Raw genomic sequence first — 14765 nt, 5'->3', positions numbered from 1 at the left:
CACATTTACAATAAAAGGCAGATTGTATCATTGATCTGAATATGGAAACTGAACTGTTTCAAGACAAAATGCATAAAAAGTGTTTCCTGTATGTGTGGTAATCCTATAACAAGTGATCATAAAAAAAATTACTTGCGACATGTTAAAATGACATATACCTGTACTAGCATCTTTTTCCGGTGCACGAAATATTGGCCTCTTCGCTGTTATTGTTCGATTAAAAAAAATCATTGTTAAATAGTCCAATTGGGTTGCTGTTACAACTTCTTTTCTTCTTCTTTTTATATATATATTTTTTTTAATATGTATATATTTATGTCTATATCTTGGACTTGTCACTGTTAATGTTGGACTTTTTCAAAAAATTATTTTTGTTCGATAGTCCAATTAAGATGTTGTTAAAACATTAAAAAATATTTTTTACGCTTATCATCAGTATATGCTTTAGAGCTGGGAAGTTATTATTTCAGCCTGATTGTTGTAAATGTTTTGATTTAAAAATTATATACATATATATATATATATATATATATATATATATATATATATAATCCCTTTCCCTCCTCCCTCCATCCTCCTCCTCCCGCCTATTTTTTTTATGTCTAATATCACTTAATGTGGATAGACATTAAATGAAATCGAACAAAGACAAACCAACAAAACACGGTTCACGATACAGTATCCAAACGATTTAGCTCCTTATGGCAAATAAGACTATAAGACTACGCCATGATGAGGACGCCAGCCATTCCGCTTAATCTATCATCCCCAGATTACAAAAAATCGTCAAAAAAAGAAAAAAAACCAACAACTTCAAAACCAAACAAAAAAATACATATAAAAAGCCATATAGGCAAATAACACTGTAGAATGGGCAGCTAGTGCCCTTTCTAGTGTTTACATCAGTGACCTAACAGTCAGAGCAAAACAGCACAGATAGTACATCATAGACTGCAGAAAAGAGAAAAAAAGTGTCAATGTTTGCTTGAAAAAAGAAAGGGGAATGGACTGGGAAGGCAGAAAAAGAAGACAACAGTGAAGAAAGAAAAAACGGCAGAAACAAAGAGAGTGACAGAAAAGAGGAAATTTCTAGCAGATAATTTCCAGAAGGCGGGGATGCTATTTATAGTGAAAGACCCCCGGCATCCCCACGGGGGGGTGCCATAGACTCCATACTTTTTTTGGCAAAGCACCTCATTCATCAAAGCAACACACTAACATTACAGAATACATTGTAATACAGCTGATTTCAACTGCGAAAGTTCCATACATATTTAAAGTAACCAACGCCACAAAGACAATGTAATAGATATGAAACTAATCTTGGCACTGTTCCAAAGTCTATAGAAAGAAATAAAATGCGAAATACAGCTCTAAATGTGACACTATAAAGGTCATCAATGCTCATGCACGGAAACTAAAAAAAAAAAATAAACTAAACTAAAATAAAATGGACACGAGATAAATGGGACAATGGAACACGAAAAAGATAAAAGTGACAGGTGTCCATACACATCCCTGATTGATTCGTGACATAATGACTTTCAACAGACTCTATCGTTTTGTGCGAGTGTTATGGGACTATTTTCAGTTAAGTAAAAAAACAACAAAAAAAACCCCAAAAAACAACACCACCAAAACGAGAAAACGTATATCCTAGAGACAGACACTCTGTGTCAGAAAGTGTATGAAAGGAATCAGGCACCAGAGGACATAACTGGTTGGACAGATGGATGGATGGATGGTCCTCACAGTTACCCACTTCAGTAATGGTTGGCACTGGGTTGCCGTGCTTTGACACACTGTTGGGGATGGTTGGCACTGGGTTGCCGTGCTTTGACACACTGTTGGGGATGGTTGGCACTGGGTTGCCGTGCTTTGACACACTGTTGGGGGTGGTTGGCACTGGGTTGCCGTGCTTTGACACGCTGTTGGGGATGGTTGGCACTGGGTTGCCGTGCTTTGACACACTGCTGGGGTTGTGGAGGCTTTAAATGCTTCACGATTCTTACCCTTAGTTTGGCAGACCAGGCTACAGCCACCACGAGTAGTTCAGTTTCAGATCCAAGGATGTGTCAAAGCGTAGGCAGTGATCCAAAACCAGTGGGGCGATGGCTTTTTGGTAATGCACCTGACTAGGAGTGTCCTGGGGTTCGATTCCCACATACGATCCAGGCTTTTTAACACCCACCCCACACTAGACTGAGTGGTGGTCTAAGCGCTTGTCATTCGGATTAGACGGTAAACCGATGTCCCGTGTGTGTCATCCACTTAGCGTACGTAAAGAACCCATGGCAACAAAACGGATGTCCCTGGCAGAATTTTGTAGAAAAGATCAACCGTGATAGTGAAACAAACGCAACTTGCAGAAAAAACAGGATGGTACTGTTGCGACGCGCTCTACAAGAGGAGAGCAGCCCCGAATTTCACAAATTTTGTTTTACTCTGTTGTGACAAAAAAGTAATTCAACACAATATAATGCAATGCAATGAAATATACGTTACTCCACATCTGCTTGGAAAGAAACAGAAGGCAATCCAGAAAGAACAGATTCCAGTACGTCGCATGAACCCAACGCGCTGGTCAGACCTCGAGTGTCCGCGAGCAGCTGAGTATACTCCTCCCTCCCCTCCCTCACAGTACCATGCCCACTTACCTAGATGGTCTGTCATCCCCCCCCCCCCTTCCATCCCCAACTTACCTAGGTGGTCTGTCATCCCCCCCCTCCCCACCACACCACTTTCATCCCCAACTTACCTAGGTGGTCTGTCATCCCCCCCCCCCCCTCACCACCACACCACTTTCATCCCCAACTTACCTAGGTGGTCTGTCATCCCCCCCCCGCCCCCCCGACACACACAGACCACTTTCATCCCCAACTTACCTGGGTGGTCTGTCATCCCCCCACCACACCACTTTCACCCCCAACTTACCTAGGTGGTCTGTCATCCCCCCCCCCTTCCACACCACTTTCATCCCCAACTTACCTAGGTGGTCTGTCATCCCCCCCCCTCCATACCACACCACTTTCATCCCCATCTTACCTAGGTGGTCTGTCATCCCCCCCCCCCCTCTACACCACTTTCATCCCCAACTTACCTAGGTGGTCTGTCATCCCCCCCACACACACCACTTTCATCCCCAACTTACCTAGGTGGTTTGTCATCCCCCCCTCCCCACCACATCACTTTCATCCCCAACTTACCTAGGTGGTCTGTCATCCCCCCCTCCCCACCACACCACTTTCATCCCCAACTTACCTAGGTGGTCTGTCATCCCCCCCTCCCCACCAAACCACTTTCATCCCCCACTTACCTAGGTGGTCTGTCATCCCCCCCCTCCCCACCACACCACTTTCAACCCCAACTTACCTAGGTGGTCTGTCATCCCCCCCCCCCCCCCCCACCACACCACTTTCATCCCCAACTTACCAAGGTGGTCTGTCATCCCCCCCCCCCCCTCCACACCACTTTCATCCCCAACTTACCAAGGTGGTCTGTCATCCCCCCCCCCCCCACCACACCACTTTCATCCCCAACTTACCAAGGTGGTCTGTCATCCCCCCCTCCCCACCACACCACTTTCATCCCCAACTTACCAAGGTGGTCTGTCATCCCCCCCTCCCCACCACACCACTTTCATCCCCAACTTACCAAGGTGGTCTGTCATTCCCCCCCCCCCCACCACACCACTTTCATCCCCAACTTACCTAGGTGGTCTGTCATTCCCCCCCCCGCCCCCCCCGACACACACACACCACTTTCATCCCCCACTTACCTAGGTGGTCTGTCATCCCCCCCCCCCCTCCACACCACTTTCATACCCAACTTACCTAGGTGGTCTGTCATCCCCCCCCTCCACACCACACCACTTTCATCCCCAACTTACCTAGGTGGTCTGTCATCCCCCCCCCCCCTCCATACCACACCACTTTCATCCCCATCTTACCTAGGTGGTCTGTCATCCCCCCCCCCTCCATACCACACCACTTTCATCCCCAACTTACCTAGGTGGTCTGTCATCCCCCCCTCCCCACCACACCACTTTCATCCCCCACTTACCTAGGTGGTCTGTCATCCCCCCCTCCCCACCACACCACTTTCATCCCCCACTTACCTAGGTGGTCTGTCATCCCCCCCCTCCCCACCACACCACTTTCAACCCCAACTTACCTAGGTGGTCTGTCATCCCCCCCCCCCCACCACACCACTTTCATCCCCAACTTACCTAGGTGGTCTGTCATCCCCCCCGCCCCTCCACACCACTTTCATCCCCAACTTACCTAGGTGGTCTGTCATCCCCCCCCCTCCCCACCACACCACTTTCATCCCCAACTTACCTAGGTGGTCTGTCATCCCCCCCCCCTCCCCACCACACCACTTTCATCCCTAACTTACCTAGGTGGTCTGTCATCCCCCCCTCCCCACCACACCACTTTCAACCCCAACTTGCCTAGGTGGTCTGTCACACACACACCCCCTCCTCCCCACCACTTTCATCCCCAACTTACCTAGGTGGTTTGTCATCCCCCCCCCCCCCCACCACACCACTTTCATCCCCTACTTACCTAGGTGGTTTGTCATCCCCCCCACCTCCACACTACTTTCATCCCCAACTTACCTTGATGGTCTGTCACCCCCCCCCCCCAAACCCCCTCCACACCACTTTCATCCCCAACTTACCTTGATGGTCTGTCACCCCCCCACCTCCCTCCACACCACTTTCATCCCCAACTTACCTAGGTGGTCTGCCACCCCCCCCCCCCCACACACACACACCACTTTCATCCCCAACTTACCTAGATGGTCTTTGTCAATGTTATTGATGAGTTTGTCCATGAACTTCTTGTCTTTGTACAATTCCTCAAGTAGCCTCCTCAGCCGTCGGTCGTCAAAGTCCAGAGGGGATCTGTGTGGAAACACTTGGTTTAGTTCATCATGCTGGGGAATGTACATGTACGACCCTCTGTCACACGCACTCTCTCTCTCTCTCTCTCTCTCTCTCTCTCACAGTCTGTCTTCATTTCTTTCCCCCCTTTATCTCTCCCCCCTGTGAGTAGTGGGAGAGATCGAAAGGGAAAAAAAGAAAAAAAAACGAGAGAGAGAGGGGAGACAGACAGACAGACAGAGAGAGAGAGAGAGAGAGAGAGAGTGTGTGTGTGTGTGTGTATGTGTGTGTGTGTGTGTGTGTGTGTGTGTTCACTCACTGTGGGTGCCACCCACCTGCCGGAGGACTTGGTGAAGGACACAGAGGTACTGTTGCTGCCGTAACTGCCAGGGGGAGGGCCTCTCCTGTGGGCCCACGGTTCTCCTCCGCCCTCGTTCTCCTTCCCGTTCTCCTCCGTGTCCGGCCGGTGGGGGTCCAGGAAGCTCTCGTCGTCTGCCGTCTCCTCCGTCTGTTTGCAACAACGCCACCTCTTCCTGCTATACCAATCACTCGTCCTCAGTGTGATCGACTACGGACTTGGGCTAACAACACCGTCTCAAAGCAACCTCCTAAAATTAGAAAGAGTACAAAATGAAGCTATGAGGCTGATCCTTGGAACAACAAAAGACACGCCCACAGAAACCATGCGATACCTGCTTGACCTTCAGTGCAGGCCAGAAACAAGTTAGAACAGGTCAAGACCTACTTCAAAGCATTAGAAAACCCTCAAAACCCACTGCATGACGCAGTCAAAGAACCAAAAGGCAGCAGTCTAGGACGAGGAAGATCATGGATGGGACAAGCAGAAGACACAATCCAGCTAGTATGCCGACTACAAGACCTGAAAGAAACAAAAGAATGGGAGAAAAAACCCAAAAACCTCAACCATCTATTCAACACAGTCATTTCACCCACTCTAGGAAGACATTGTCGGGAATGGCCAGAGGGCAAAACTGATGCGGAAGTGAAGCTACTCATAGAAGAAAACAGTAAAGAAGAGGACATCATCATATACACAGATGGCTCAGTCACCAAAGACCAGTCTGGTTGGGGATTCACTGCGAAACAAAATGGAAAAACAATTTGGGAAGAGAATGCTGCCTACAAAGTCACAACCTCCAGCCTAACGATGGAAGTTGAAGCTGCGACACATGCCCTCCAGTGGCTATCGTCCATCCATACGCCCGGAAACCAACATGCCATGATTCTAACCGACTCAATGAACATCATACAGAAAATTGAAAACGGAATGGGAAGCCCAGAGTGGCATAAGGCAATGCGCAACTTTCAGATTAAAAAACTCACATGGTCATACTGCCCGGGACATGCAGGTGTTAAGGGAAATGAGCGAGCTGACAGACTTGCTGGTAACGCAACACCAACGAGCGGCCTACATCTAGGAAAATCGGAAATCCTCAGAAAAATCAAAGAATACCATAAAGAACAGGTACAAGGCCATCACACCATCGATCGCCTCAAAGAAATAAAAGCAGAGAGAGGGAGCGGCCGCAAGTCTAACATGAAAGGTAGAGCACGATGCTTTGCAAATCAAACAAATATCGGCATCATTTCCAAACCAACATTGCGCAAATTTCTTCAAAACGGAACAGAGTCTCTGTGGGCCTTTCCAAATACAATAGACTGAGCAACACACTAGACGCCACGTTCTTGGCATCAGAGATCTTTTCCCATCCCTCTTGCGGCCAGTCAGTGGCAGCCTCTGTGCGTGTGTGTATGTGTGTGTTTGTGTGGATGTGTGGGTCTGTGCTTTTGAGTGCGTTTGTGAATGCGCGAGAGTGTATGTGTACACAAGTGTCAGGAGAGATCTGTGTACGTGTGTGTGTGTGTGTGTGTGTGTGTGTGTGTGTGAGGGGAGGTGGGAGTGCGGGGGGACGTGGGGTAGAGGATGAGGTATGTGAGTGTATGCATGCCTACACTGTGGGAGCAACAGGATATTGGAACGTATATATATATATATATATATATATATATATATATATATATATATATATATATATATATATATATATATATATATATATATATATCTTTGTATATATGTGTGTGGGGTTGGGGGTGGGAGATATGGGCGTATGTGTGTGTGCTTGTACAAGTAAGTGTTCATCTCTGTGAGTGTGTGTTTGTGTGTGTGTGTGTGTGTGTGTGTGTGTTTTGCCGTGGAAGCTGCGATACGTAGACTAGAAATGAGTGTGTGGAGGAGGGGGGTAGAGGAGGTGCAAGGTAATGTGTGTGTGTGTGTGTATGTGTGTGTGTGTGTGTGTGTGTGTGTGTGTGTTGGAGCTCATGTACGTTTATATGTATTTGACTGTGCTTTCATATCTGTGAAACTGCATGTTTGGTGCATTTCTGTTATGCATGTGTGGGTGTATGTGTGAATGTGTGTCTTCATGTTTTACATTTATTCGCTTATTTATCACCATTTTTCTTTTTTTTAATTATTATCATTTTATTAGTATTACTATTATTATTACTACTACCTTTTTCTATATTATGATTATTATTCATTTATTTATTTATTTATGTAAGCTTATCTATTATTCATTCCCCCGTTTGTTTGTTTTTTTGTTGGTTTTTTTTTTCTCAAGGCCTGACTAAGCGCGTTGGGTTACGCTGCTGGTCAGGCATCTGCTTGGCAGATGTGGTGTAGCGTATATGGTTTGTCCGAACGCAGTGACGCCTCCTTGAGCTATTGAAACTGAAACTGAAACTGTTTGCAACAACACCACCACCAAAGACCAAATGAATGAATAAATGAATGAATAAATAAATAAACAAATAAAAAAAGAAACAAGTGAATAAACTAGAAAGATAAATAAATAAATGCACGTGTATAAGGAGAACGTCTGTTTGATCAATAAATATATAGATAAATGAAAAACAACAACAAATAAACAAATAAATAAATGATGCAAGTGTACCATGAGGACGTCTAACTATTTAATCTGTCAACGGATAGATGAATACATAAATAAATAAATGAACAAATAAATAAAATAAATAAATGCACGCGTACCGGGAGAAATCATAATCGTTTAATAATCTAACGGAGAGGTGGTTCAGTGGTAATGCGCCCTACCAAGAAAGGGGGAAGCCAGTTCTAGTCCCATATCAAGACCGGGATTTTGCTCGCCCCTCCACTAGACCTTGTGTGGTGGCCTGGATGCAAGTCATTCGAATGAGACGACAAACCGAGACCCCGTGTGCAGGATGCACCCAGCGCTCGTAGAAGAACTCGTGGCAACGAAAGGGTTGCCCTTACGCAAAATTTTGTAGAAACAAACCCGCTTTCATAATAGAACTACACTTACATGGAAAAAAAAACAACCCAAAGGAGCAAAAAACAGACTGCACTGAGGCGACATGCTCTCTCCGGGGAGAGCAGTCCTCATTTCACACAGAGAATTTTGTTGTGATAAAATGTCATAGATTATACAAGCTTTATTCCTTTATTTTCCAGCGCTTTGGTGATGAACACACAACAAAACGTTTCTCTCGCTCTCTCTGTCTCTTTGTCAGCTTGTTTTCCTGATTTACATTGCTTTAACGCCTCACAGGCAAAGACAAAGAAAGAAGTGGACAGACAACATTACGGGATGGACAGGAAGGAGCTGTGTTCGAACCCAGGCACTGACACACAACCACCATGATGAAGGCAACATGGACCCTGGAGGGTTAAAGGAGCAGTAAGCAGTAAATAATGTGTGGAAAATGCAAGTCCTCGTGCGATCAGTTTTGACCACATGATATCTCCCTCTCTCTCTCTAAGACATTCACAGCAGCCACGTGACGCAGCGGGACAGGACAAAGAAGCATCACCCACCTTGCCAGTGCTTCTGGAGTGTGGAGGTAGAATCATACTGTCATCCGTCTTCGCAGACCACGCTGCTGGAGGAGAAAAGAAATAAAGAAGAAAAAGAGAGGAAATTAGGTACAGTCAAAAACATCAACAACAAACAACAACAAAACAACGATATAGTGGGACACACCATACTTATATCATTGTTCTCATAACCCTCAGAAATCCTTTTCTTCCCAAAGACACCTCAACCTTCATCCTAGACTCATTCAGACAAACACACATGCGCATAAATGAAAAAAAAAAAAAAACTTAAATAGAACGGTCTCGTATTTCCGCTTAGAGCTATTTTCCTGTGATTTCTCACACTGAGTGCCTGCACACACACACACACACAGGTGGGAGTGAGACGAAACGTTGGTAAAGATAAAATACTCCCACAAACACACACACCGACGCGCGCGCGCGCACATGCATATACACACACGCACCCCTCCCCAAACCCACCCACCCCACTCCCACACACCTTTATTTTTAGAATTTTAGACAAGGAGGTCCGGTCTCTCTTCAGCCGGTCCACACACCCACCCACACACAAACACGCGCGCGCGCGCACGCACCCCGTTTACACACACACACACACACACACACACACCCACACCACACCAACCCACCAACCTTTAGACAGGAAGGTCCGATCTCTCTTTATCCCAGACACCATCATGGCACGCTGAGAGGCGGTAACACAGAGTCCCCACTTCGGGTACTTGGCCGGCGTGAACACCCGGTTCGGAGGCATGGTCGGGGTTCGCAGGGGAGGCAAGCGAGATCCACCCCGGGTGGGTCCCCGCGCCTGGGCGTTGGCGGCGCTGGCGCTGCCTTCGTTTGTCTGCTCGTGGTGGTTGGAGTCTGCGTTGTTTTCTTTCTGACCATTTTTGTCGTGCACTTCGGCGAACGCCACTTTCCCTTGCTGGAAGGTCGAACAGAAGCGCTTTTTTTACACACTAGTTAAGCAAGGTTCTCGCGAGACACGCTGGGAAGGTGCGGGTTTTTTGTTTTTTGTTTTTTGGGTGTTCCCCCCCCCCCCCACCTGAAGGGCGGAAACAGATCGTTAAACTGAACGGTCTTGAAAACCGTGTTTTTCATGGCCATTACATCATAACAGTAGCGGCGGCCTACTGGTAATGCGCCCCACCAGGAAGCCTGTGTCCACGGGTTCCAGTCCCATGTACGGCCCAGGATCATCTCCCCCCTACCCCCGTTGCTCCCCGCTGGACCTTGAGTGGTGGTCTAGATGCTGGGCGGTAAACTGAGGTCCCGTGTGTAGGTCAGTGTTGTGTGCTTGCATCCAAATAAAATCTACGAACACAGCTTGTGCGTTAATTACATTTCAAAATGAAAGCTAACACGATACTGCAGACTTTGGTACACACCGAATGAACTGAAAATTGTCCATCTGAAAAAAACAACAACAAAAAACCACAAGATAATTTTGATTGATGTACGCCTGATATGTAGTTCTTTTATTTCGTTTTCTGTGTTTTTTTAAAATTTTTTTTTTTTTTTTAGTGTATGCTATGTTGTACTTTTCATGTAATTGAAGATGTCAAAAGAGAAGACCCCCCGCCCCCCCCAAAAAACGAACAAAAAAACCAAAAAAAACCACACAAACAAACAAAAAAAAACAAAAACCAAAAAACAAAAAACAAACCAAACCCCCCCCCCCCGCCCCCCCCAAAAAAAAAAACACACACAAAAAACTGATAAAAGGAAGAGATAATTGTATGATTGTACAGCTTCCTACCATATTATTGTCCTTTTTAATTTTTTTTATTTTTCAATTTTTTTTAACAAGCCCAAAATCAGTAAATGAAAAGTTGTATTTATTCCATAAATGTTATTGCTATGACATAGTTATGGAATGCCGGGTATTGGTTTGATTATTTCCATGTTGTTGATTGTATAATTTATATACTAAATAAAACGGTGGTCGACCCAAGAAAGTCCGGGTTAAAGAAACAACAACAAAAAACAAGAGGCAAGGCCTTCAAGACTCACTTGTAATCTAATCGTTAAAATGTGTTCTGTATTTGTTATTGTAAAGCTTCAGGTTAAAAAAAAAAAAAAAAAAAAAGGAAAAAGAAAAGAAAAAAGTTCTGATGGCAGATTCGAACCCCACGTTTTCGGGTGAGAAGAAACTGTCTTACCCAATACACTATCGTGGCTCCTCAACTGAAGTTCTAAAATTTAATATTTAAACATGCTTTTTTAAGGGCGATAAATCGATTGCGGCATTCGCAGTGAGAACGCCGTTTAAAAATCATAATATTCTGGTGTATCTTGGGCATTCAAAAAATCTTTAAGGGCAATTAAAAATTCTTTTTAAGTCCGCGGTAAAGGAGACGTGGCTATCGCCGCAATCACACTGCAACATTTGGCCGTTTTCTCTGGATCTAGATAGATGTACAAGTTTAGTTACTCGCGCCGGGAATGCAGTACAACACGGTCGATTCAATTTCTCTTTTATGTTCATTCTAGTTTTATAGTTTTAAAGTTGATATGAAAATTGAGTATTTTGTCATACTAATAACATGTAGAGCCAAGTACAAGTACTTCCTAAACGTCGTATGAAGTGAAAAGGACTTCATTTTGAGAAAAGTCAAGACTGGAAATTTTTACCTTTCATCAAGGGTATTAACTCTCATGGTTTATTATTTTCAGCTGTGAATTCCGACTGATTTTTTTGATATTTTTATGACAGTTTGGGGAATAATCCAGTAAGTAATGAGGCGTTCACAAATCTTTCTCAGAATAAATATTTAACGGCCTCCTTCTCCAACTTTCCATCACATGTTACCGTGTATTGTTGATTGAATATAGGATTGAACGGGCAGGTCAAGAACTTGAACAAAATGGCGTCCTTCGAGAGGAATATGAGCACGCGCTTTGAATGTGTGTAAATTTGTGTACGCAACTGATTTTTGCCCATGACCTTCAGGGCTCAGCCAATAGATCTATAAAATCCACTCGTAGTATTGATTTCAGTATTTTCCGAAAAAAGACCACTTGGGCAAATGAACATAGTGAAAGTCCTGTACGCAGAGTAAAACACACAAGCTTTTTATGTATTGAATATAATTTCAAAATGTAATGTTTAAGGTGAGAAAGATCAGTTTCAAGCAAATTACCACCCCCCCCCCAGCATTAATTACAGTTAATTTCTCTTTTTTACTATCTGCACCAAAGACATGCAAAATAAATATAACATCCATGCTTAGCAAAAGAAGTTCCTGTTTGAACAAAAAATGATAAAAATTACTGCTCTTGTTGTTGTGTCAGAACATCAGATCAAAGTGCCAAGTTTAGAGAATAAGAAAATATAAATACTACAGTAAATTCAGTTTGCATATAGTTTGGCTTCTTTTTTATTTTTATCTTTTGCCCATCCCAGAAGTGCATTATTGTTTTAAACCAAATGACTGTAAAGAACAGAATTTTTCCTATTTTTACGCCAAATTTGGTGTCAACTGACAAAGTATTTGCAGAGAAAATGGCAATGTTAAAGTTTACCACGGACACACACACACACACACACACACACACACACACACAGACAACCGAACACCGGGTTAAAACATACTCACTTTGTTTACACAAGTGAGTCAACAAAACAAAACAAACAAACAAACAAAACAAAAACATACAAACAAAAAAACAACAACAAAAAACAAAAAAATCCTAACACGACAGTAGCTGATCCTGAATGGCTCCGTTGTTGCTGGTAGCGTCCGCGTTTCCAAGGGCAATATCCAGAACAAGGTTTTAATGAGATTTAATGTCTTTTCGCACAAATACTAACGTATGTAGACATTACATCGTATGCACCATGGTCTAAGTGCACGTAAAAGAACCCGTGACAACAGAAAGGTTGTCCCTAGCAGAATTTTTTGTCAAATCCACTTTGATAGTGACACAGCTATACCTGCAGACGGGAAAAAATGTGGTTGGCGCTGCACTGTGACGACGTGCTCTCCCCGGGGAGAGCAACCCGAATTTCACACAAAGAAATCTGTTGTGACAAAGCAATACAATATAATACAACTGAACACAATGCAATATAAAACAATACAATGATAGTCCTCGCCACTGTCACCACCACCACCACCATAACTACCAGCACCACCACCAACGACCACTTTCTCACCGTCAACGGACGTCCAGTCTGACGCGTTCCGAGGCGCACGCCGCCGACCACGGAGGACGTGTCGCTGACGTTGTTGGCAATGGAGTCTGGGTTGGTCCAGTTGTCGGCGGCCGTGTCGTCCTCTCGCCGAGACTTCTTCTTGTCGCTGATGCCGAACAGCCTCTCGTTCAGCAGCCGTCGGAGGGCCGTCTTCACCCGCTTGTCCTGCAGCGCGCGCGCGCGCGCACACACACACACACACACACACACACAGGGGGTTACCTGGTTGAGATTCACACACACACACATACACACACTCTCACACACGCACGCACACACACAAGCATAACCACACACACATACAAAGAGATACATGCTATACACTTTCTCATGAGAATATATGCACGCACGGTAGCACACTTACACTTATACTCACAAAAGCAAGTACTTCCACACCCACACCCATGCAACTGCACACACACACACACACACACACACACACACACACACACACACAAATGTGAAGGGGGTGACCATATGGATTAAACGCCCGACACGGAAACCAGGTTTCCACTATCGATTACCGCACGAACAGTTTCTTTCTTTCCTTCTTTTTCCTTTTTTTCTTTTTAAACACACACCTTCCTTCTCTGATTGGTGCCCACTGGGTGCTAGTCTTTCGAGTGAAACGATAAAAACAGAATGGCGCAGCATTGTGGCCAACCGGCCCCCCAGGGAGATATGTCCGGATCTTATACAAAGAAATATAGCAAAACAAAATAACACAATTTCTACGAATTTCACGCAGACAGGCCTGAAAAAAGCTGGAATATCTATGTATGTATGTATCTTTTTATTTATTTTTTTGTTTAACAAAATAGGTGTTGTTTTTCAACTTTGTTTTATATATATATATATATATATATATATATGCTCATCAAACCATCAAATTCACAGTCCAGTCATCCAGACAGTCCATCCCATTCCTTGACATTCTCATCAAATTTGATGACGGCTTCATCCTCACTGAACTGTTCACAAAACCCACAGACACTCATGCTTACCTCCACCATCGTTCATGCCATCCTCATCACTGTAAAAACAACATCTCCTACAGCCAGTTCTTGAGGCTCCGTTGCCTTTGCTCCAAGACTGAAGACTTTGAAAAACAAAAACATGCTGCTGCCATCATGAGCATGTTCCTCAGCCGTGGCTACAGAGCGAGCAAACTACACCAGGCTCTGACAAAGGCACGGAGTCTCCCCAGAGCTGAGGTGTTGATGTTCAGGACCCAACCCGTCAACACCAGGGTCCCCTTCGTCATCACTCATCACCCCTCCAACCCACCACTACGTGACTGGCTCAGGGAGCAACAGGCACTGCTCCACACGGTGCACGCATGAAAAAGGCTGTGCCTGATGTGCCTGTTGTTGGGGAGAGAAACTCCAGGAACATCCGAAACCTGATCATGCCCTCCCCCCCTCCTCAAGTCATACCTACACAAGAACAGGCTGGGGTGGTGAAATGTAACGACAGGTGCGTCATCTGTAGGGAACATTTGGTGGAGGGGAAAGGTTTCTCCAGGAACACCACCGGAGAAATTGTCAGCATCAGACATAGAATGACCTGCATGTCTTCAAACATCATATACCTGCTCTTCTGTCAGCAGTGTCGTGGGGCCCAGTATGTAGGAGAAACAGGAAATGCACTAAGAACACGTTTCTACCTCCACAGGACACACATCCTGCAGAACACTGGCACCCATGTCACCAGACATTTCAATGCAAAAGATCATTCACTGCGTGACATGAGGTGCATGCCCACAGAGCAGGTCCTCA

At 44.9% G+C, this 14765-nt stretch overlaps 1 protein-coding gene across 1 annotated transcript in view; it reads right to left on the bottom strand.

Moving 5' to 3' along the window:
* The window catches only part of LOC143283803 (uncharacterized), an 88068-nt gene that overhangs the window by 7036 nt on the left and 66267 nt on the right, over positions 1-14765 (bottom strand). Inside the window, exons 19-23 of the mRNA XM_076590173.1 lie at positions 12949-13152; positions 9423-9714; positions 8769-8833; positions 5224-5396; positions 4800-4909 (exon numbers count right to left, since the gene is read on the bottom strand). Of these exons, the coding sequence (XP_076446288.1) occupies positions 4800-4909; positions 5224-5396; positions 8769-8833; positions 9423-9714; positions 12949-13152 (844 nt within the window). The remainder of the gene's footprint in view (positions 1-4799; positions 4910-5223; positions 5397-8768; positions 8834-9422; positions 9715-12948; positions 13153-14765) is intronic.

This window comes from Babylonia areolata, chromosome 7 (assembly GCF_041734735.1).
Source record: "Babylonia areolata isolate BAREFJ2019XMU chromosome 7, ASM4173473v1, whole genome shotgun sequence".
NCBI lineage: Eukaryota > Metazoa > Mollusca > Gastropoda > Neogastropoda > Buccinidae > Babylonia > Babylonia areolata.
The sequence above is the reverse complement of the archived record's forward strand: the minus strand, read 5'-3'. Positions and strand labels throughout refer to the sequence as shown.